The following is a 21,598-nucleotide window of genomic DNA, read 5'->3' as shown; positions in this document are numbered from 1 at the left end:
GAGTTGGTTAGAGCAGGTTGCTAGGCACCTCTCAAGAGCACGGCCTGTGCGTTGGAGGACGCCGGTGTGTGCCTCTGCCACTCTATTTCTAGTAGTTGCAGTGAATAGGCCCAGGATCAATGGGGCAAGTGAGGTCTGGAATTCTAAGCTTTGGGGCCCTATCCCAAGGAAACATCTATTGGTGGGCGGGGGTGGGGCCATTACCAATTCTGTGAAGCACCCATAATGCTTTTATGGCATGGTAGTAGCCTAGTTTACAAGGGAACAGGGAACAAGTAAAGTGGGGGCCTCATTAACTGTGCATTTGGAAGTGACATCACTGTAAATGAGCAAAGGTATTCTCTATCAAAAAGTGTAGAAAACAAATGAGCATTTGGCTTTCAGAAAATGTTTGAAGGCTGTTATAATACTGTGAGAGGTATTTTCTTAGAGCGTTGCTGCAAAATTCCTTTTAAACCTGCAACTCCATATTGAAATATTCTCTGCAGAGCAAGATCCCAATATGAAACACTTCAGAGTTTCAATCGACAGTTCATGTGGAAGCTTCTGTCTTGTGTGGTAGGTCAGAAGGAGGAGACAGACCAATGGGTGCAATATTCAACAAACCCTATCCTAAGGGTTTCCCTACCTAATAGAACTAAACTAGGGTGCTTGTCGTCAATAGTGAAGTCTTTAATCAAAACGTCTGTCCTCTGTCCCAAAACAAACCTAGGCTGATCCTACCACTATTACTAAACGTTCTCCTCAATACAGGATCTTCAGATAGTCCTTCACTATCTTTTGTAACAAGTCCTGTAGTTCTTTCAAGGGGCTTTTCCAGGCCCTTTCTAATTGGATTGAGTCTTCCAGGTCCTCTGTGGACTTTCTCTAATTCTTAAATGTACAATACTTCTCTCTTCTTTAGGATAAAGACGCGTACTCTGGTAAGAACTCTCTTTTCTTTATTAGTCTTTTCACTGAACAAGGCAGTTAGAGCCCTTGTTGGACTCTTACTATTCTTATGATCTTGCCATTCACTGGAGCTAATATGATTAGACACTGTGTAGGTCTAACTCTTCTTATGACTTTGCCATTTACTGGGAAGAGTATGATTAGTCGCTGTATGATTCTCACTCTTCTTCTGACTTTGCCATTCGCTGGGACGAGAATGCAGAGTGCCTGAATGATCTTCACTCTTATGTTTTTGTCAATCACTGGGAGGAGTACCGTCTTCACTATATTCTTTATATAACCCATGGATCCTCTCTCTGTGACGAGTAGGCTATTCAGTCGAATCTTTATTCATGTTCCCACATCTTAGAAGAATTTTAGGATTCCATGTCTTATTTTGATCACCAAAATGAAGAAGAGCAGACCGATCGTTATATTAGTTCTCGGTAGATGCCCAATTCTTATCTTGATGGGCTTTCCTATTCCCAGTTCTCCTGCTCCCCCCTCACTTGTTCCTTAACGGGGTAGTGTTACTGGGTTAGCATTCCACCTTCTCGTCAAGTCGAGGTCTGTCAAGACCGCGCAGGGCTCTATCTCGCGGTTAGCGGTTCTCCATAATAGTGCTGGTGTAATGGTATCAGGATCCTCGCAGGGTGACTTTCTTCTTGGCAGCTCCATCCTGCCGACTCTTTAAAGGTGTCGGTAAAGCTGAGGCTCCACTCTCTGCTTACGACGGTTCCCTTCTGGTGCAACCCCCCCTAGACAACCTTCTTTTAGGTAGCTCATCAATCCACTGCCCTTCCAGCTGGGGAGTCTGGCCTTATTGTGCACAGCTTCTTTCAGGGTTTGGCAACAACCCTTCCCGTGGTTACCAGAGTCTTCTCTACAACTGGTTTGAAACGCCTGGGTTTCCTCTTTAATCACCTCTTTGTTTCCTCCCCTTTTTATAATGTTGCTCTGTGGTTTTTCAGCATCATTTGGAAGTCTCTTTTCTCTTTTTCATGAGCACTCTCTAGTACTCCATTGTTCCTCTTCTTCACAGTCCTTGATGGTGGAGTAATCGATATGCATTATTCACTCTTCTTCCCAGTATTTGGTACTAAGTTGTCCTTTTTTTCTTGGGATTTTCCTCCTCTCAGTACCAGATGGATGTTTATTTTCAGAAGGAACATCACAATAGGAGTTTGGTTGTCAGGCAGGTGGTATGCTTTTAGGAGATTTATTGGTGAGGTAATAAGGGAGTTCCTCTGCGGAATGGGAGTCCTTGACTGCAAGGGGGGAGTCTCTCCCTGTGAAGTCCCTCTTTCCGCCACCCCTCTGGGGAATATTGCATAGTAGGCTCACCTCCCTAGCCTTACCAGGAAAGGTTCCCCCCTGGGTAAAAGTGACTGAACCCCTCGATTCGTCACACCTGGGACACTAGAACCTGGGGTTCAGTCATGGCTTCACAGCTAACCTAGCATTAAACTGTTCCATTTAACAGGACTGTCTCTTTATTACTCCTGGCCTCAAAAATACCCAAGAGGGCTGGCACATACCGCTATTCCAAGCCCTGATGCAGGGATGTTCAGCACAGGTGGAACAGCTTAACTACTGAGAGGAGCCAATGATCAACAACATCTATAAAGAGAGAAGCAGGAGCCAAACAACATTGGGACAAGTGCAGGAGTCAAGCAATACCATGGCATAGAAGATGTATATTTGTAGAGGAGCGCAGTGGCTGAGTAGTGCACTGTGAATGATAGGAAAGCAGCAGAGCAACAACTTATTTTATTAGTAAATAACACCATACCATTATAATTCCACACTGTCTAACCCTGAAAACAGGACCAATGCTAGGAATTCACACAATTCTTTTTTAATGATATCAGGACACAAGTCCAGGAAAGAAACGTGGGGAGGGGTCTCATTAACATGCCCAATGGGAAGTGACTCAAAGGAATTTAACATATTTAAAGCGAAATATGCAAATTCAGTCCAGCTGCCCGTCGCTAATTGAAGAAAATGTACAGGTCAAATGATCGTTTGCCTTTCAGAAAATGAACTATCAACATATCCCATCATTTTAGCTGTGGCAAAGTAAGGAAAATCCCGAGACAGTTAGCTAGAATGGGGCCAGAAAGACTGCCAACTCGAGATGGCAGACTTATTGAAAATGGCATCACATGCCCCAGCCCCATAACCCCTGTCTGTCACTGCCAACTTCAGCATCCTGAGGCAGTCGCGCTCCCCTGTCCCCTTTTTTACATCAAGGTGCAGCACATTGTTGAGGAATCCCTCACTTATCCTTTCTGCTCCGCGTTTCATCATGAAGAATGCCCTGCAGCGTTGCAGAATCATTGATACGAAGACCTTCTACCACATCAAAATCTGGTGAGCTTGTGTCTGTTGGTGGTTGTGGAAGGGTTATTTTTTACTGCAGACTATGTGAGAAGAGTTGGGGCTTGAGGGAGACAGCAAGGTAGACCTCTGGGCGATATGACCAGGGATTCTAGTCTCTCCCCCAACCAATGCCTTATTAACGCCTGACAAAAGCTTTTATTGCCAAGCCCAAGACGGACCCTGCCCCGACGGGCAGAATTTAGTGCAGGCCACTGAGCACAGCACCCGAGCATTGTAGAGTGAGCTTTGAGGCATCTCTCAGCCTGCCAATCAGCATGTTAAGCAAGGCAAAATGGGTGACTGCGATCCCGAATTTCAAGCAGCTCTTTCTCTGAACCAAAGGTTCTTGCCCCCCATAACCCTTGAAGGCTGCTTATGGTAATTGACTTGAGTTTACAGACTGCCTAGCCCTTCCCCTCATCTGCCAACTCACAGATGCTTGTTGTGCTGCACATGGGATACAATGTATCAATGAGAGAGAGCAGGGGCAGTGTGAGCTTGTGAAATGGGACCTGTACGCAAGAAGCCAGTGGTGGGATTTAAGGGATGCGGGTTGTTTCACCTTGATTACATGTTATTTAGTGTATGTGTGTTCTGCATGTAGAGTATAGCAGAACCCTCAACTGTAGACAGTTTCCTAGTGGGTTGATAGACTATTTATAATACCCATTCACCCTCTTGCACTGAAACCCATAGAATACAGCCGAGTCCCATGAAAAATCTGGTCCAGCTGTCACATAGTCACTGACATAGCTGTCTTCTCTGTGCCTGAACACAATGCTCGGCCTGAATTTTATAATGTTTTAAACTAGTCATCTCTGCTAATAACTGAATAGACACCCAATTCACATTACTATTTGCATGCAATACAATGCTCTTAAATTTTGATGTTTGCACAGACTATGATCTTCCGAAGGGCCTTCCACCCCGCAGTGCTTCTAAGCTTTAACAATGGTAGTAGGCGCTATACAAATATCAAACATCATAACTTATGAAAAATAACACCAGAGAGGTGGTTTTCTTATAGTGTAGGTGACAAAGCATAAAAGGTTCCCACTTTATAAGACTAAGACTCTGTACTGACAGTCCCTTTAACGCAAAATCCTAATATGAGACACTCTAGACGATTAGATTGCACTTTCAAGTGGTCTTGTGGGGAAAGTTCCTGACCTATGGATTGGACAACTTTGGTTAAAATCCCGGCTTTGGAACATGCATAAGATCATTAAGTGAAGGAATCAAATCACCAACTTGCAGTACTGGCAACGAAAACAGACAATGTCCACCCAGTTGTGCCCTGAAGGGGGGTAATTAACAAAAATCTATGCCTCTTCCCCACTCCTTACAGACCACGGGCAACCATCACGGGCACCAACCTGCTGCTCCTCCAGAATGGCCTCTTAATGGGCCAAATCTGCTCAATCCTAGCTGTTAGAAGATAGACATTTTACCTTCTTGTTCCTCGTCGCAATTCTTCTACTTGTTCGCGCGGGTACGCCCAGCCTCAGCACCTGAAGATGAACAGTAAGCATCCAATATGCTTTGAGGTTTTGGCACGTGTGTTCCATGCTTATCAATGAGCGTTATTATTTGCATACTAGACAAGTTGCTCAAATGTTTTGTGCGTGCAGTATGCCGAATGTACACAGTTGAAGACAAAGAATGGCCCACGTGTTGACTACAAAACCGCCCCATCTGTGTGGAGAGACCGTTCGGCTTAGGGCCGAATGCCCGGCTGGGAAATCTGAGCCTTCCTATGTGTGACACTATCACAACAGTAGGAAAGCAATGGAATATTGCCAATTCCATATATGCTACTCTTTACTTGAATGGTGCTCCTCCACAGCTGGGGATGTGCGCTGCCTTGGTCAGAGCTGGAATGAAGATTCACTGGACATGATTTTGAAAGAGAAAATTGTGAACTAAACATCATGCATACAAATGCCTCAAATTAAGTGTTTTTCTAAGAAAGAGCACCACTAGGACAATGGTACATTAGTCCTCATTAGTTAGCCCAAGAAAGGAAAAAGGATTTGAGAGAAGGCAAAGAGTTGATATTATTCGGGGCTGAATGATTGATAAAAGTACGAAAACAGACCAATAAGGGCAAAGCACATGCATGGGGGTCTCAAGCGCAATCATTATAGTCTGGCCTGTTGTACAAATCCTCAGAAATAGTGACTGTGGCAGTGGCTGACTTATCCACGTTTCAAGTGCTGTTTCTACTCTGCTACGATTAACCAGCAGGCCCTTTGTCAGGAAAATGACTCAAAATATATCACACTGTACACATTCATTCGGAGTAAGTGGGAAATTACAATCTATGCCAGCCTGTCTAAAGCCAGGCACAAAGGGCGGCTTTGAATAAGAGCAGGATTATACTGCAGTGGAAAGTCTGCAATCTGGTGTGCCAAAGCCAGAGCAATGGCATAAATGTAAATGACCTTATTTAAAGATGGCCACTGTTTATTATAAATATTATTAGGGTATTTCGTGGGCACAGCTCTACCTTCGGGATGCAACAGAGCACTTTGCAGGTCATAGGGCGAAGCACCCCACAAAGGAAGCAGACTGCAGGGTTGCAGGTGATTCATGCAAGGGACGGCATCTAACAATTGGGAGTGCAGGGAATTTATAAGGAAGGGATCCACAAGCAACCAGGGAAAGAAACGGGGGTGGGGGGGGAAGCAGATTGCTCAGTCTCAGGTTAGGTGGGGAGTGGAGGAGCTGTGGGACTAGGTGTTACGGAGGAGCATTTCATTATTGGTGTATATTCTATTGGTAAGATTGTTATTAACCCATCATTATACTAGCCAGTGTCAGGGATCACTCATTGTGCTGCCAATTTATGAAAGTAAGTGTCTAACTTACGTCACTGTTCACAGACTGGCTCAGTTCCAGTATGGTGGATCTCGTCCCTTGACTACACCCGATAGTGTCTAGAATTAATGTCACCTCCAACCCAAGACCCACAATCACCTCACTCTTTCCCTCATCTTTGGAAACTAATTGGGACTGATGTACCCATAACTGCCTTCCCAAGAGAGGTCCTCTTCAAAAAGTCAAGAAAGAAGGGGCTACAAATGAAGATACATTCGCATTTTTATTAAAAAAGAAATTCAATGCAGATCTTCCTGCACCAGCGATTTGTTGTGAGCCAGTCCATTAAGTAAAACCCAAGCTTCCTTTCACAGTGCCCGAATGAAATAGCACTCAAATTAAGGGGGAGATGTTGTTTCCAGAAGACCATTCCCAGCGTAAAGAACAGTATTCCCTGGTGCATTGTAGATTCATCGCTATTGTCTTTGAAAACGTAAGCTAAGTAGCAACGCGCTCGTCTTGGAAGCAAGACGACTCAGAGCAACACAGGTTTGGTTCTGAATCCCGGGTCCACGCTTAGTAACCTCTTTGATATTAAGCATGTTATAAATAACCAATTGTAATTATGAATAACCAATTATGAGCACACCAAAACAGCCCTTGGCACGAGGTGGAATCAAGGATCAAATTTGCACAATGCTTACTGGAGCAAAAGCCAAAGCATCAGCAACCCCTTCCCCCACCCGTCCAAAAACCTCCAGGCGGTTAGTGCACAGATCCTCCTCCAAGCAGGTTTCAAGCGACCCATCCAGAAGAAAAGACCTTTGAAGACCAGGGTCAATACACTTTGGAATGCCTTAGAGCAGAGCCAAAGTTCCAGGAGCTCTGAAAAGACCTGACATTAAAATTGTTTGAACAGTCCTTCAAATGAGAGCGGAATACTTGAACTGCAGCGACTGAGGTGCACAGGATAGGGGAACCCGCCTCGCGTCCAACAGGTTTATAACTGCCCCTTGACAATGCGTCTGTTCTATCCCCATAGCATCCAAAGGTTCTTCCCCCTTTAATCCTCCTGCTTACCCCCAAACATTCACACCTGTGCTCATGCGGTAAGAGACTTCTAGTCGGGAAACCATAGCCATCTATAGCCACCGGTCTCAATATACCATTACATGCCCTCCCGTTCCATTTACTTTCCTGTATAAAGGAGCACTGTGAAAGGACCACAAGTTGACCCATGCAGAACTAGATGAAACTAATAAATTAGAGCAACCTCAGATCACACCTGTCACTACTTCTCATGAACATGGGCAGTAGCCCAATCGATCGCTATCAAGGTCAGTCTGCGAACTGATGCAGAGTCATTTTAGGACATCCAGATAATCACGAATGACTGGAATTTGAAACAGTAACTCAGAAAATGCGCCAAATACAAAGTTATAGTGTTGCACAGTCAACCAAACCAAAATGTTTGGCTAGCTCTAAAAAAGCTCCATAAATTGACGATTTGATTTCCCGACCTTGGTGTTCCTTTTATTACATGTATGTTCAGTGCAAAACAACAGTGATCAAATATCTTGCTTCAGCTTCAAGTCATAACTGAGTTATTGGTTGGATTTCACTTTCTCCTCTGCAAGCCTCAATTTTGTCCAATAAACGTTTTGTACAAAATGGATATGAGTCCTAAAGAAGCAAACATATTTTTAGCCCTACCGCCTCATTTGAAGCTTGGCTGAGCAGTAAAAAAGTGGTGGTAACAGAATTACCAACACTTTTTTAGCAGTAAGACAATTACTGCTGTTTTTACCACTCTGCCAAATACCAAGTTTGGAATTGAACTTTAAATCCAAAAATCATCGGAATTACTGCAGCAGAATTACCACTGGCTATAATTCCCCCAAAAACCTTATTAAGTCATTATGGACTCAAAAAATCAGGACTACCACCATCCTGCCACCATTTGTAATTCTGTTGTAAATCCAAGGGACCAAGTGGCCGTAACCGATTTTGGCAGGAATTTAGCCGAATTACAGACAAACTAGGAATATCTTTATAGGCAGTTTCCAGGATTGGTGGGTACTCTAGTGCATCCCACGAATGACCAGGTAATTTTCCCACAGAGTAGGATTGGTTTTATAAACCCAGTTCCCCATCTTGTTGAGGCAAACTGAAATTCTGGCTTTCGGTGTAGTTGAGCATTTCTGGTATTTAAGTTTCACTTAATTGGATGCTGCATGACGAACCTGGATAAGATAGGCCATATTCAGTTTTTCCTGTCGCCTTCTATACTAATGTACTGATATAAGCAATTGTAGGCAAAGATATGCAGAGCTTCGAACTCGCAACCAATTTTCTGGGTGCCTAGCACACTAACACTAACCTTGCAATTGCTCCTTTTCAGAAAGTCACTTACCCTCTCACTGGGCTTTACAAACCATTTCAAATCCCCCACACTGCCAGGAATAGCCACTGGTCTAGCCACAAACAGCAAAGCACGACAGAACCTAAAGCATCTGCCACTCGCATGCTGCCATTGTGCTACTAATAGGCCGGACGGCTCACACTGCTAGAAGGACATGCCCATGACAGTTTAGCACTGTTCGAATACTCAATTAAACAAATTGAACAAATCTCTTGATTATGGAATTCCCCACAAAATAAACCAGTTCCGTTCTTCTCTTCTCCACCACATATCTCTTTGAATGTTCACTGGGATGAACCAAACTGCCTTACCACAAAATAGGACGAGGGCTTCTTAATTACCATCATGATTCGATAAGACAACTATGGGGCTCATTATGAGTTCCCTGGTCTGAAAAAATGCCGGAAAAAGCCAGGAATTCTGACACCGGCATTTTTTCTGGAATGGGGAAAAAGTCTGCTGGTGAGGCCAGTGATCTACCCGCAGGACTGATCTGCCGGTAGTTCAGGCTGCTACCACCAAAGAAATGCCAGAATCACAGGCACCGGCACTTCCGGTGCCGGGAATTCCAGAAATCACAACCATGGAGTCGTCTGGGACTCCATGGAATGGGAACTTACTGGCGTCTCCACTGCCCATAATATCCCGGTAATAACAGGATATCGGGTGGCGAAAAAGGTAATGCAGTTTTGCGGTTTCCCATCGGAATTACCTGCGGAATACCGGCAAAACTGTAATGAGGACGATAGTATCTTCAGGTGCTGTTAAATGTAGTCCCGTTTACTCTCTGAACAGGGTTCCTGCTCTTCAGAAGCTGGACCTTGGGACATATGTGCTTGTCTAGGAGTACCTGCCGCGTCAGCTTTCCAGCAGAGGTGACTGCTGCTAAAGAAACAAGGGCTCTGGCAGACAGCTGCTTCATGAAGTAGGTCGCATTCAGTACCCAGGAAAGAAAGCCATGAGGACCACTGTGACATGGGTGCACTTCAGACGCTTAAGTAAAAGTCTATTCTCAGATGCATGCAGTCCAGTTCTGCTGTTCCTCTTCTTAAGGGGCCCGAGCATATGCGAATGCTGCGATAGAATGCCGGAGGATAGAAATAGCTAGCTTAGCAAGAGTGCAATAGCACCGATACCATGGAGATTCTGCATCTTGCAGTCACCCGTGCCTCACACTAAATCCAAGGTAGCATTTCTCCCGAAAATGAGTCCACCTGCCATGAAACGGAGAAAGAGTGCGGTGGGCTTGTGCACGCATGTTTAGCCAATTCTTGCAGTGGCATGGTCGCTCACAGCGAATGCACTCGCCACTGGGCGTTTGTAATGCCCTTCGTTGCTCACACAGTTGTCTTTTCGACATGGTGCCATCTTGGAAGTGTGCTTCACTAAACACGGTTTCCCGGTTACTGATGCCCGGCCCTACTCGTCCTGCCCTGCCCCTTCAGGTTCTTACGCTTGATAATGACATCACGGACATGAACACGCCCAAGAAAGATTGAAATGGGTGCTCTGGGAAACCTCTGCAACACGAAGAAAGCATGAGGCCCCACAACGCCTTGTCCACATGGAGGCGATTATTGCCAGAGTTTGGATTCAATACCTTTGATATCTCTCATATACCTTACGAGGGTCCCCCGTGCTGAGAGTGAGGAATGTGCCGAGGTCAAATCAGCATCCCATTGCTTATCTTTTCTGTGTAGGGACAGTGTATTAAGGGTGTTAAATAGTACTCAAATGACTATACACCCTTGTCCGACCAAGACTGACCCCGTGTGTTCTCTGCACCAGAAGTGACAAATACGCAACTCCCATGGGACCAGTAGTGAAAGCTCAGACAACACCAGAAGAGGCAGATTGGACTGGCTTGTTTTATCCATTCACCGAATAACCCAATATCGACTGTTATTGAGCATTAACACCCTGTTCTATTTTGTGGTACCCAACCGTGTTCTATTTTGTGGCAACCAATCCGGTTTCTTGAAATACCGGCTAACTCAACTGATATAAGCCAGTGTTCTGAGTAACCCGTTAACGACTTTCAAGAGTATCCAAGTGTATTGCGTTCCCCTCAAATCCCCAAAATATAATTGTAGTCTGGCTCATGCTGGTCCTTACCGAGGGCCACGCAGCTAACTAATTTTTCAGCCTGCCTCACATCTGCCATAGACATAGAAAAGGGCCACCTCTCTTTGGAGCCCTTTTACATTCTCTTCATTGACAATCCAGAATTGGGCTTGTTTTTTTGAAATGACTCAACAACCCAGCCCCTACCCAGAAAGTGTATTTTTTATCCTAGAAACACGTTTTCTTTTTTTACACATTTTGTTTTGCTGGAATAGATATGCCGTTAAATGAGCCAGGTAAGGCTGTAATAGACAGGAATAGGCCTCTGCCCTTGTTAATAGTCCGTGTTTTGATTAGGCCGTTTCCTCAGGCTGGTGGCCTGATGCTGGCCAATTTTACCCTTCACTGGTCAATTGCATGAGGGTAGATGGCATGTGCTTGGGCCATTACTGACTGTTAAGGCCTGCCAGTGAGGTGTTTATCACCAAATGAGCATAGTGTGGGCGACTGTGACCAGTGTGCCTGGCAGAATTGTGCCTTGCATGTTTTATGGAACTGTGTGACTGGAGCCGGTAATGCCATGCATGCTTGTAGAATGTAGAGAGCGTGGTGCATGCATGGCTGGGTGAAGGGTCTAGGAGAGACTGTTGAGAGATGGGCTGCAAGAGTATGGATGTGTTGGCGAGTCTTTACTATGTACTTATCTCAAATAGAGGACTACCTACTTGTTGCCTAGTCCACTATATCAGAGACATGACTTGAGTCTTACCTTGATGCCTGTGGTCTGATTCATGGAGTCATCCTCAATTGCAAAATACATATCCCTTTTATTGTATTCCCCTTGGTGTGCTTTTTGGTTGCTGAGGTGCTTGCTGCCTTGTGCCCAGAGACAATGAGCCTCATAATAATTTTGCCGGTCCGGTAGTAACGGCGCTGGTAAGCTATCGGTGCCGTTGATACAGGACCGGCAAACTACAAGTTGTGCTTGTGGCTGCCTTTCTGCCCACCAGGTCTAACCTGGTGGGCACAGTGGCACCCACAAGCACAACTCGTAGGATGCACCGGCACCATTCATGATTGGTGCCGGTGCATCCGACCTCCCCATTCTCATTGAGCCCTATGCGGCTCAATGGGAAAGGGGAGTAATGAATACCGGCACCCGGAAATGTGGACAGGCCAGGTCTGCCGGGGTCGGAATGCCCCTGTTCGACCCCATTGCCGGGTGCCGGTATTTTCAGGGGTTTGGCAGCAGCCATGCCGGTTTTACCGGCACTCCTACCGCCAAACTCGTAATGAGGCCCAACAATGTAGCTATATTATGTAATAACCATTGCATTACATTATTTCGTGCTTTTAGGCCCCCCATTATGCCCATTCTCTGGCCTCTCGGCTCCCATTCATGGCCAATCAGCTGTTTTTTTCTTGGCTTCCCTTAAAACATTGCCTGTGGGCACCGATGAATAGCCAGTTTGGGTAGAGCAGTTTAGGTATAACGTAGAAACCTATTCTTCATATCTCTCACTGGTCCCCACCAAAGCATAGGCTCACCCTTCTCTTCCGCCAACCTCCCTGCATTAGGCAGGACCAGGTATCGAGCGCTTAAAGATGGCCAGCAAAACACTGTCGGTAGGTTACTAAAATCAATGGTCAGGACAGTCCTTTCAACTTGGACCCACCTGATCCTTCTATTCAGGGTGTTGCATATAACTCTGCCCCTAGTGTCTTTGAGACCAGAAAAATACTGCATTGTGATTCAGAACAAGCACACTGTACATTTTAAATGTTTATACGAACAATCATTTGGCAGAATTACAGAACAAACACAAAACGTATCAAACTGGACAGGAATTTATTACATTTACTTTGGTTTTGAAGGATGTTCACATTTCAACAATAAACAACCCCTTGCCCTCCAGCTAAGCTGAAGATGCGTCAATCTGGGTGCACCCTATTAAATCACTCGCAAGTACACATCTACAATTAAGCAAAAACACCGGATCCAGAGGGCTGGATCGGGTGGTAACAGTATGGGGCCTGATGGGCCCCAGTGCCGTTACCACCCAATATGTTCCCCTTGATCGTGTGTTATTGCTATTAGTACCCCGGGTTTCCAATCCGGAAACCTGGGGTGCTGACAGCAATGCATTTTGTATGAATTAATAGGACACGCTCGATTCATATAAAAACGTATCTAAGATGGCCGCTGTGTAGCTGGAAGACAGTGATCTTCCATTTCCATAGTGGAGCGGCGGTTATGCCACTGCCAAAGGAATAAGGTGAGTAGGGAGGCAAGGCAACAGTCACCAGACGGTATGGTGACGGGGAAGATGGCGTGGTGAGGAAGCAGCCATCAGGTTGGTTGGAACGCAGGATGAGATTGTGGCATTCACGATCTGAGCAACCTGATTTGTTGGCTCCTCATCCCAGGTGCTAATAGGTGATGAACATCCACAGTGCTTATGAGAATAATTGTCCGTAAATATTTGGCACTTCCAAATAGATAGGTTTGCCCGGCTGTATTGCTACAAGACACAATTAGCATCTTTATTCCACATTACTCTGCTGCCACCACCCAATCTGTGAAAGTCCTACCATTCTCCACAAAATTGCTCACACTTTTCTCACCCATTCTCCTCTGGCTGGGGCGCAACCCATTTGACTTATGCAGCATGCCTGACTGTACAGTCACACTTGACTCGACACAGCGGGCTTCCAATTGGTCATTTTGGCTTCCCTTTTCCCCTACCTACGCCCCTTCTATGGGGCTCAACCAAACCTGCTTACAAACACCTTGATGATTCAGTCTATGCACATTCTAAATATTATGTTTACTAGGCAGCAGGAATAATTCTAGTTCACCAGATTTGTGAAAAATATGAGTGCACTCATCACAGGTTACCACAAGCCGTCCGGCTTTTAAAATATATATGCAAGACCCCAAATCCTAAAAGGATAAATCAACTTCCTTAGTTGTCATCATCTCTCTGTAGTCTGCATTTTGATCATTGCACATTGTTCTTTTCCCAGAGTGCCTTTAAGTGTAGCTTTTCTAAATATCTTATTCGTCACAGCTCAATTTTCAAGTTGAACTATTATTGGCCTTGGCATCCGCCTAACACATTGACCTTATGTATGTCACTCCTAGGAAATCTCTCCCGAGTTCTGTATAAACCTTGACCTCTTGTTGAATGTAAAAGGAACTTGGGGTTGGCACCCTAAGTTACCTAGAGTAATCCAGACGTGGACCCCTTGCTCACTGCTCCATCGCACTGATGAGGTACGACTAGGCCGAAACACACGTGTCTGGGCTTGCTGTTATTACTCTTGTTCAAATGAGGATTGCATAGCATTTCGGTACTGAACTGCCCTTGCGGATGAGACAAAGACTGACATGCAAATGGCCATTCCTCCTTTGTGAAAGCTACAGTGAGCTAAAACATGTGGCTGCGGAGTCTGAGTGGGTACATTCCCACAGAACAGGTTACCATGCCGTGTTCATTCTTGCAGAGGGGCGCCCTGGCCTCTCCTTGATAGATTGACTTGATCTTTTACAGATATCTTTCTTTCTTTATATGAAAAGAATCAATCAATTTTAGTGTCATTTGACAAAGAATAAAGTATACAAAATGTATTGTCAAAGGATCATCAGTATTTCATACTAAAACACGTGCTTAAAAACGTGCCCCGCCTGCCGTCTGTATCACCACCCAATGTACTTAATACAACCCAAATACAAACACCTTAATTTCACATACAGCTCTACATTATCACAGACTACATCGCTGGTCGCTCGGTCATAACTTCCTTGCAAACGAGATTACAATAAAGCAATATTATTCCCGTCACCTTCATCAAAATGGCTAGGGATGTTTTTTCACCTTAAGAATTAATCAGATCTTTGTAATTGAAGGAAGGGGCAAGAAATGTTGGTAATATGCACAGCAGGTGGGGGTTCTTCAGCTTGAGAGCCGAGACACAATCCCTCTTTTGCTCAGCCCCGACCAACGTCACGCCTAAAAAAGGAACCTGGAAGGATTTCTTAAAGAGAAGCCATGATCTTTTGGCAAAAGATCAAAACTACCACAAGTGGTGGAACCACACCATAAATAAATGACTCTGAAAGGAGGCTGTAGCAATAGTACTAGGCATCGGAGGGTGGTAGCAGAATTCCAGCAGCGATGGATGAGGGCAGAAGACCCTTCCAAGAATATGCAAATGGCAGCTACACTCCCGGCCTGGAATGCAAAGCAGTGTGAGCTAGGAGTGCACACCAAAACAACAGTTCCCAAGCTCTAATGCAGCAAAGGGGCAGCAAAGGGATAGCGGGTTGGAAATGGCACCCCAAAGAGACCCTCACTCCATGGCTCCAGCCACTACAGTGTAAACCAAAAGGGAACACCAAACCAAGCATGGACCAGCATTTTCAGCTCCCTGCGTCCAAGGTGTAGCGGCTATTTAATAAGGCACTAACTATTGTTTTTCTCTGCAGCATCTGTTTTAGGAGCAATGTCCCTCGCCGGTCTCAGTATGCTCCTAATTGAAGCAACTCGCGGATGCAGCATATGCCCTTCATCTCGGTCTGCACATTTCACCATCTTCGAGTTGCTCAGGGGTATAAGGCGACACATAGGCCTGGCGACATTTCCCCGGAGGATAGCTCAGCGGCAAAGTGTCCGCCTTGGAAGCAAGACGACACAAAGCAACACAGGTTCGATCCCCGGGTCTGCGCTTAGAAACCTCTAGGTGTTTAAGTGTGTTATAAATGCGCAACTAAGACAAAAACAATTATGCAACTAAAAAACAAACAAACAATTCCTGTAACAGCGCCTCGATGTCCGCAGGCTGTGTGAGCGCCTTAAAAATGTAAAAATAAATAATCAATGATTGCAGAGAGCATCACATGCTCCAGCTGATCTAGCCTTTTGCAGAGCTTCTGGCAGCCATCTCATAAACCCTCTGTAAAATTCCTCTGCAGCTGTATGCCTTCCCTGGACTTCCTGGCTATGGACAGAACATCCTATGCATCTACCTTTCTGTAAAAGAGTAATGTGCAGTTTAATATTACCACTGTCCAGCTTTTCTGCTAGTTCAGGCCCTGCTCTCCACAGGACTCTAAACTTCACATCAAGAGTGAAATCGCTGGCAATAAGGGCAGCTTTGATTGAAGGCCGCCCTGCCATCTCAAGGAAGTTCATCTGAGGAATCTGGCGCAATAGGTCACAGGGGAGGTCGGAATTCGCTGCCCACTATCTGAGGTTTGGGCATTGGAGAGCAAAGCTTTACCTGGAGGGAGGTCCAAACTATTGGAGCTATGCAAAGAATCAGATTAGCTCTCCAAGGAGAGAAAATCAGGTATAACATTCGATCAAAGTAGACAGTCTTTTGGTTAGTGCAATTGATGTTCAGTGGAGGGAGATGTAGCCACCTGTACATCACTAACACTTTAGTCGGCCCTACATAAGAAAACGTGTGTGTGTTTTCGTAAGTGATGGGTCAGATGCACTGAGACCATATCACTTTGCCCTGAGCCTATTAGGCTGAGCCCAAACTCATCCAAGACAGAGACTACTCATTCTCATGTTGTAGCTAATATCTGTATCTGAATGCGTATAGAATGCAAAGAGAATGTACGACAAACTCAGAAAGTAACTGTACTCCTGATATGTTTTCCATCACATGTATGTAACTTTTTCGTAACTAAGTCTGCCACAAGTAACAGTGCTGCGATGCCTTTGGGCTGCATGCATGTGCACTATATAAATGTAAACAATAAAATAAATTAGGATGCTAATGAAAGCTGGAGGCCAGTTAGATCAGTGATTTTACCATAGACCTGGAAAAGGCAGCTTTTTTCTGGTCGCCGGACCTGGCATGATGGTCATGGTGAGGGTAATCATTTGGCCAGTTTTCTTCCGGAATCATCTTCTGACCTCACTCCAACCTCACCCTTCTTTCATGCACTATGTCAGTAATCATACCAACTCAGTACAGCCTGGTGCTTCCTTCTGTTGCTCTCCACCAATCTCCTCCTCCTCTTTTTCCCACGCCCCCTTTACTTTATCTCCAGCAGCCCTGTGAAACACCCTTTGGGTGGTGGTGGGCACATTTTAGCCATCCTCTCATGCATGTCCATACACTCACCATCTTTAAAAGGGTGGATGTAGCCAAAGAGACGCAGTCCGTAATTCTTCCACTTTGGAGACACAGCAAGCTTCTTTACTGTGGTACGGGACTAGAAATCGAAGGTAAAGGTTCATTTTAAAACTCAAGAAATTTTAACATCAAAATAAGAAGCTGTTTAAACATGCCAATCTCTTGGGTTGTTTTATTTGGGCATTACAATCTGCAGAGTTCTTTTGTTTGATTGTATTTTTTCATTTTCTTTAGCATGAAACAGGCCCAAGAAAGCGCAGAAGCAATTTACAAGTATTTGATCAAAGGATAAACAAGTACATTTCAAGAGCGATGACAATTTCAGGAAAATGAGTTGAAGAGAAACATTTACCAAGACAACAAGGGCTCTTATTTTCAGACAGAATCTTCTCATATTCACAAGAATTAGATTACCCCGGCTGTAGGGAATACTATCAGCTTGTGAATCTTAAAAGGATCAGGTGTTGGATAACGGGAACCTCTCCAATTCCCAGATGTAACCTCAACCGATAGTAACTTTCTGAGGAAAGTGTCCATCCCAAGTTGAAGTTTAGCAAGTCTGTTATGGGAACAGACCAGGAAATAAACAGGAGCTGTCTTACTCTTGATACAAGAGAGAAATATTCTAAAATGTTCAATAAGTTTTCAGACAAGGAAGGAAATGGCAGAGGACTAGGGAAGACACATTAGGAGTTTGTGTAGTCTGACAATTGTGAGACTCTGTTTACTGGGATCAAAGAAGAGATGTTGTCTGCCCCGGTGCAGTCAGTGCTGGATGTGATGTGTGAGAGAGTATCATCACTACTGATGCCATTGATCAAATCCTTCTTGCAATTTCATCCCAGTCAAAAGCTGGAAGTGGAAGGGCCATAGCCTTTATCTCCAGGACTCGGTCAGAGCCGAGTTTTGTTATTCTTTTAATGCAAAAGAGGCACTCACCTGATAGAATACATTCATGATTTTCACGGGGAAGGAAATGTATGTGGAGGGAAGATCAGTCAAATTGAGGAAGCACTCTTCCAGGAGAAGAGCAGCAATGGGATTCCAAATGGAATTGGTCCTTGATTAACTGGTTTGCAAGGATTAGACTTTACCATTGAACATGCCCAGCAAGGAGAACAGGGTGGCAGATGGCCTTTCCTGGTGAGCCGTACATCTGGAAAAGGATATGCACTTAAGGAACCGTTTTGAAAGTACAAGCATGATTCACAGGTTTTCAAAACACTATGGGTGTTGTCAGTCAAGAGGAATGGAAAATACTGAGTGGACAGGTTAGGTTCTTCCTTAATGTTAAGGAATGTGCAAACATATGGAGCGATGTGGATGATGGGGCCGCAGGACAGACACCTCGCAAAGTCAAGGATGCACTGGGCTTTGAAGGACACTTGTTGGTAAGAGGAGCAAAAAAACGGTAAAACCAAAACAAGTTGAAGCGAGGTAATTACTACTGGCCCATGCCTTCCATTTAGGAATTCTCCAGAGAGGATTACAGAGTGGTTGCTGGTGACCTGGAACAGACGTCGAAGTTGAGAGGATGGCGGCGATATTTGTACCACTGCTGTTACAAATAGGACAATTGATTTTCGAGAGTGCATTTTGAGGAGAAGGAATTCCATGCAATATAAGAATCGATGATGGTGTTTAACGTTTAATGGAAGAGTTCTTGAGTTCAAAGGAGGGGAGGATCAAGCAATACATCAAGTTTGCATAATGCCCTTAATGTCCTCAGAGTTAATGCTGGCTGTGCCCTTATTGTATTAGGGGAGCACAGAGCACGTGTTCAGTGCCTAAAGAAATTTTTAAGCTAGCTTTCCATTCATATATCATACCTAGTGCAGCATCAAATAACTAAAGGCCCTGTTTCCAACCAGGATCAAATGTAGTAATGACTCGCAGCAGTTGGAATGTGCATACTTACATGGGGGTAAAGTGGAAAGTGGAGGTTTTTCCTGAGTTGCCGAACGGCCCCACCACACCAGTCCTCGAAGACATGGAGATTCACCAATCCCTTGTGCTGTGCAATCATGCCATGGAGGAGGAACAGAAGAGAGATACAACACAATTATTGGCATGAGACCAGCTCAAGTAACTATACCAGCAGATTATTTAACAACCTGTTTATCCCATCGATGTGCAAAATGGAACTCACACTATCAGAACACCTATGTCCAAAACAGGGGAACTTCAATAAAATAAATAATTCAAATCAGGGGTGGAATCTTCTACTGGCCAGCAGCATTCACACCCAAGTAAGTTGCCTTTTCTTGCCCATCTTGAACTCCTAATACTGGGACAGTGTTGGGGATCAGACCCTGTGAAACGGGGATGAGGATCCCACCCAACCTAGGGAAGGCGCCCTAAGAGGGTGTTTACTAGAGCCAGCCCTGCCCAAAGGCGGTGTGTGGGAGTTGAGAGACCCAGTCCCTGTTCATTTACATATGCCTGTATGAAAATGTCAATTACCACTGTCAAGCACACCCCATATCTGTTATTACACCAGGCTGTCCAGTCTCTTCCCCCCTGCCCCCCAAGTAGGACTACGGCTACCAGGAGTTTTGGCAGTGAATACCCAGCTTCAGCACTCACCAGAAAGAGGGGGTGGAGTGCGAAGAAGCAACAGGAAGCCTGTGCCAGTCAAACCGGCACTTTGGAGACTCCATCAGATGCGAATTCTAACTGTGACTTTACTCAGTTTGATCATTTCTGACCATTGAAACCCACCCCAAGTGGAGAAAGAAGGCAGCGAATGGACCAGCGAACCAGCTGACATAGAACAGAAATCAGGAGGGAAGAGGGAGGATAAAATAGCACAAAGGGGCCAGGACAGTGTGGGTTGTCTTGGTGAGGTCAAGCGAGGAGAAGGAGTACAAAGAGAACAGGCAGAGGAAGGGTGGTACAACAGAGCGTGCAAGAGACTTAAAAAGAGTGTATGCAAGGTGAGATATTGGTTGGTGAGAGTGGGTGTGTCTGATGAGTGAAGAGAGTGACTGAAATTAAGGCAAGAGTAGTGGGTGTATGCAAGGGTGTGTGGATCAGGTGAAAGGGAATGAAAGAAGTGTGAATGGGGAAGAAGGTGGGGGAAGAGTGTAGACTGGTGAGGTGAGAGGAGTGGAGAGGGGAAAGTAGTAGAGCTGAGAGTAGTAGCAGACGAAGGAACATCAGCACGAGAGAGGTAGAGAGGGGCAGAAGAAGGGCAGTGGGAGGAGCAGAAGGGAGGAGAGAAGTAAGGGAAATAAAGGAGAAACATGAGCGCGAGGAATGCGAGGGTGTGAGAGGGAAGGCCAAGTAGAGCCTGTGAATTGAAAGGCCCCAAATGTAAAGACTATTGTTGATCCAGAGGAACATTGGATAGGTCCGGCTAGGAATTCTCATTGGGAGACATCAGATTAAGGCATGTGCCTTTAGGCCAGTGCCATTAGCTCGTCAGCGGTAGATAGCGGGGAGTATCAATCTCTAGTGACTACCTGGGTAGGCAGGGATACCTGGGCTGGGGTAGGAATGGAAATGACTTTCAATGGGTAGTCAAAAGAGCAAATCTTATGTATTTTAGATAGTAACATACGTGTAACCCTCCCCCAATTAAGTACAATAGAAAAGAGAAGAAAAATAATTTCTCAGAAAAGTACTGGAACTAAAATACTAACCCCCAAATAGCACTTTTTTACACAATATCATGGTTGATTGTTCTATGTCCTAATTATGTTCCAAAAGAACAAGTTACTTTCTTACCTGGTAACGTTCTTTCGATGGGATGGTCCGACGACGTATTCCATATCTATGACATGTAATCACCACAGCTGTGCTGCTTCGGAAACTTTTCGGCGTCTGCGTCCTGCGTCGATGACGTCGATGCGCCGTCGTCGAGGACCTCCTCCGACGTCCGACGTCATCCGATGTGATAAGTAGGACGCACGACGCCCATAGCCTCAGTTGTAGTTTTTTCCCCCAGAACGTGTGACATAAGTCAACTGCCAGTCAGACACAAAGCCTTGCGGAACGTAAGCTGCAATCGCAAAAGAAATTCTGCAGCGGGGAAGGCAGGGCGGGAGATATATGGAATACGTCGTCGGACCATCCCATCGAAAGAACGTTACCAGGTAAGAAAGTAACTTGTTCTTCGAGGGGATTGGGTCCTCCGACGTATTCCATATCTATGACAGACTCCCAAAGCAGTACCAAAGCAAGGAGGAGGGAAAGAATTTAGAATCAAAATTTAGAATAGCCAATCAAATAGCAGAGCAAAGGACCGCCTTGCCAAAGGCCAGATCCTGTGCTCGGATGGAATCGAGGGAATAGTGACGTACAAATGTATGTACTGAAGCCCAGGTGGCTGCATCACAGATGTTGCGAATAGGAACACCCCTCTGCAGGGCAGTAGACGCAGCCATACCCCTGGTAGAATGGGCCCGCAAGCCAGCCGGTGGGTCCTTACCCGCCAAGCGGTAGCACTCCGAGATGGCCAAAATAATCCAGCGAGACAAAGTCTGTTTCGTCACAGCTTGCCCCAAACGCTTTCCAGCGTAACCAATAAAGAGTTGATCATCCACTCTGACCCGGGACATGCGTGAAACATAAAAGCTTAAAGCTCTCCTAGGATTAAGCCTATGGAGCCTCTCCTCTTCCTTACCAGGATGCGGAGGAGGATAGAATGCCGGAAGAACAACCTTCTGGGCCAAATGAAATTCCGTCACTACCTTCGGAAGAAAAGAAGGACGAACTCTAAGGACAACCCTGTCCTTGTGAAATACAGTGAAGGGAGGCTTAACTGAAAGTGCCTGTAACTCACTCACTCTGCGAGCGGAAGTAACCGCAACTAAAAACACAGTT

The 21,598-nt window shown here is 45.3% G+C and overlaps 1 protein-coding gene across 1 annotated transcript in view; it reads right to left on the bottom strand.

Annotated features, from left to right (window-relative positions):
• The window catches only part of B4GALNT4 (beta-1,4-N-acetyl-galactosaminyltransferase 4), an 834,734-nt gene that overhangs the window by 281,702 nt on the left and 531,434 nt on the right, over positions 1-21,598 (bottom strand). The window contains exons 4-5 of the mRNA XM_069623923.1: positions 18,690-18,785; positions 16,760-16,850 (exon numbers count right to left, since the gene is read on the bottom strand). Of these exons, the coding sequence (XP_069480024.1) occupies positions 16,760-16,850; positions 18,690-18,785 (187 nt within the window). The remainder of the gene's footprint in view (positions 1-16,759; positions 16,851-18,689; positions 18,786-21,598) is intronic.

Source organism: Ambystoma mexicanum, chromosome 11 (genome assembly GCF_040938575.1).
Source record: "Ambystoma mexicanum isolate Mex_15411 chromosome 11, UKY_AmexF1_1, whole genome shotgun sequence".
In the NCBI taxonomy this organism is placed as follows: Eukaryota; Metazoa; Chordata; class Amphibia; order Caudata; family Ambystomatidae; genus Ambystoma; species Ambystoma mexicanum.
This window is presented reverse-complemented; position numbering and strand designations above follow the sequence as displayed.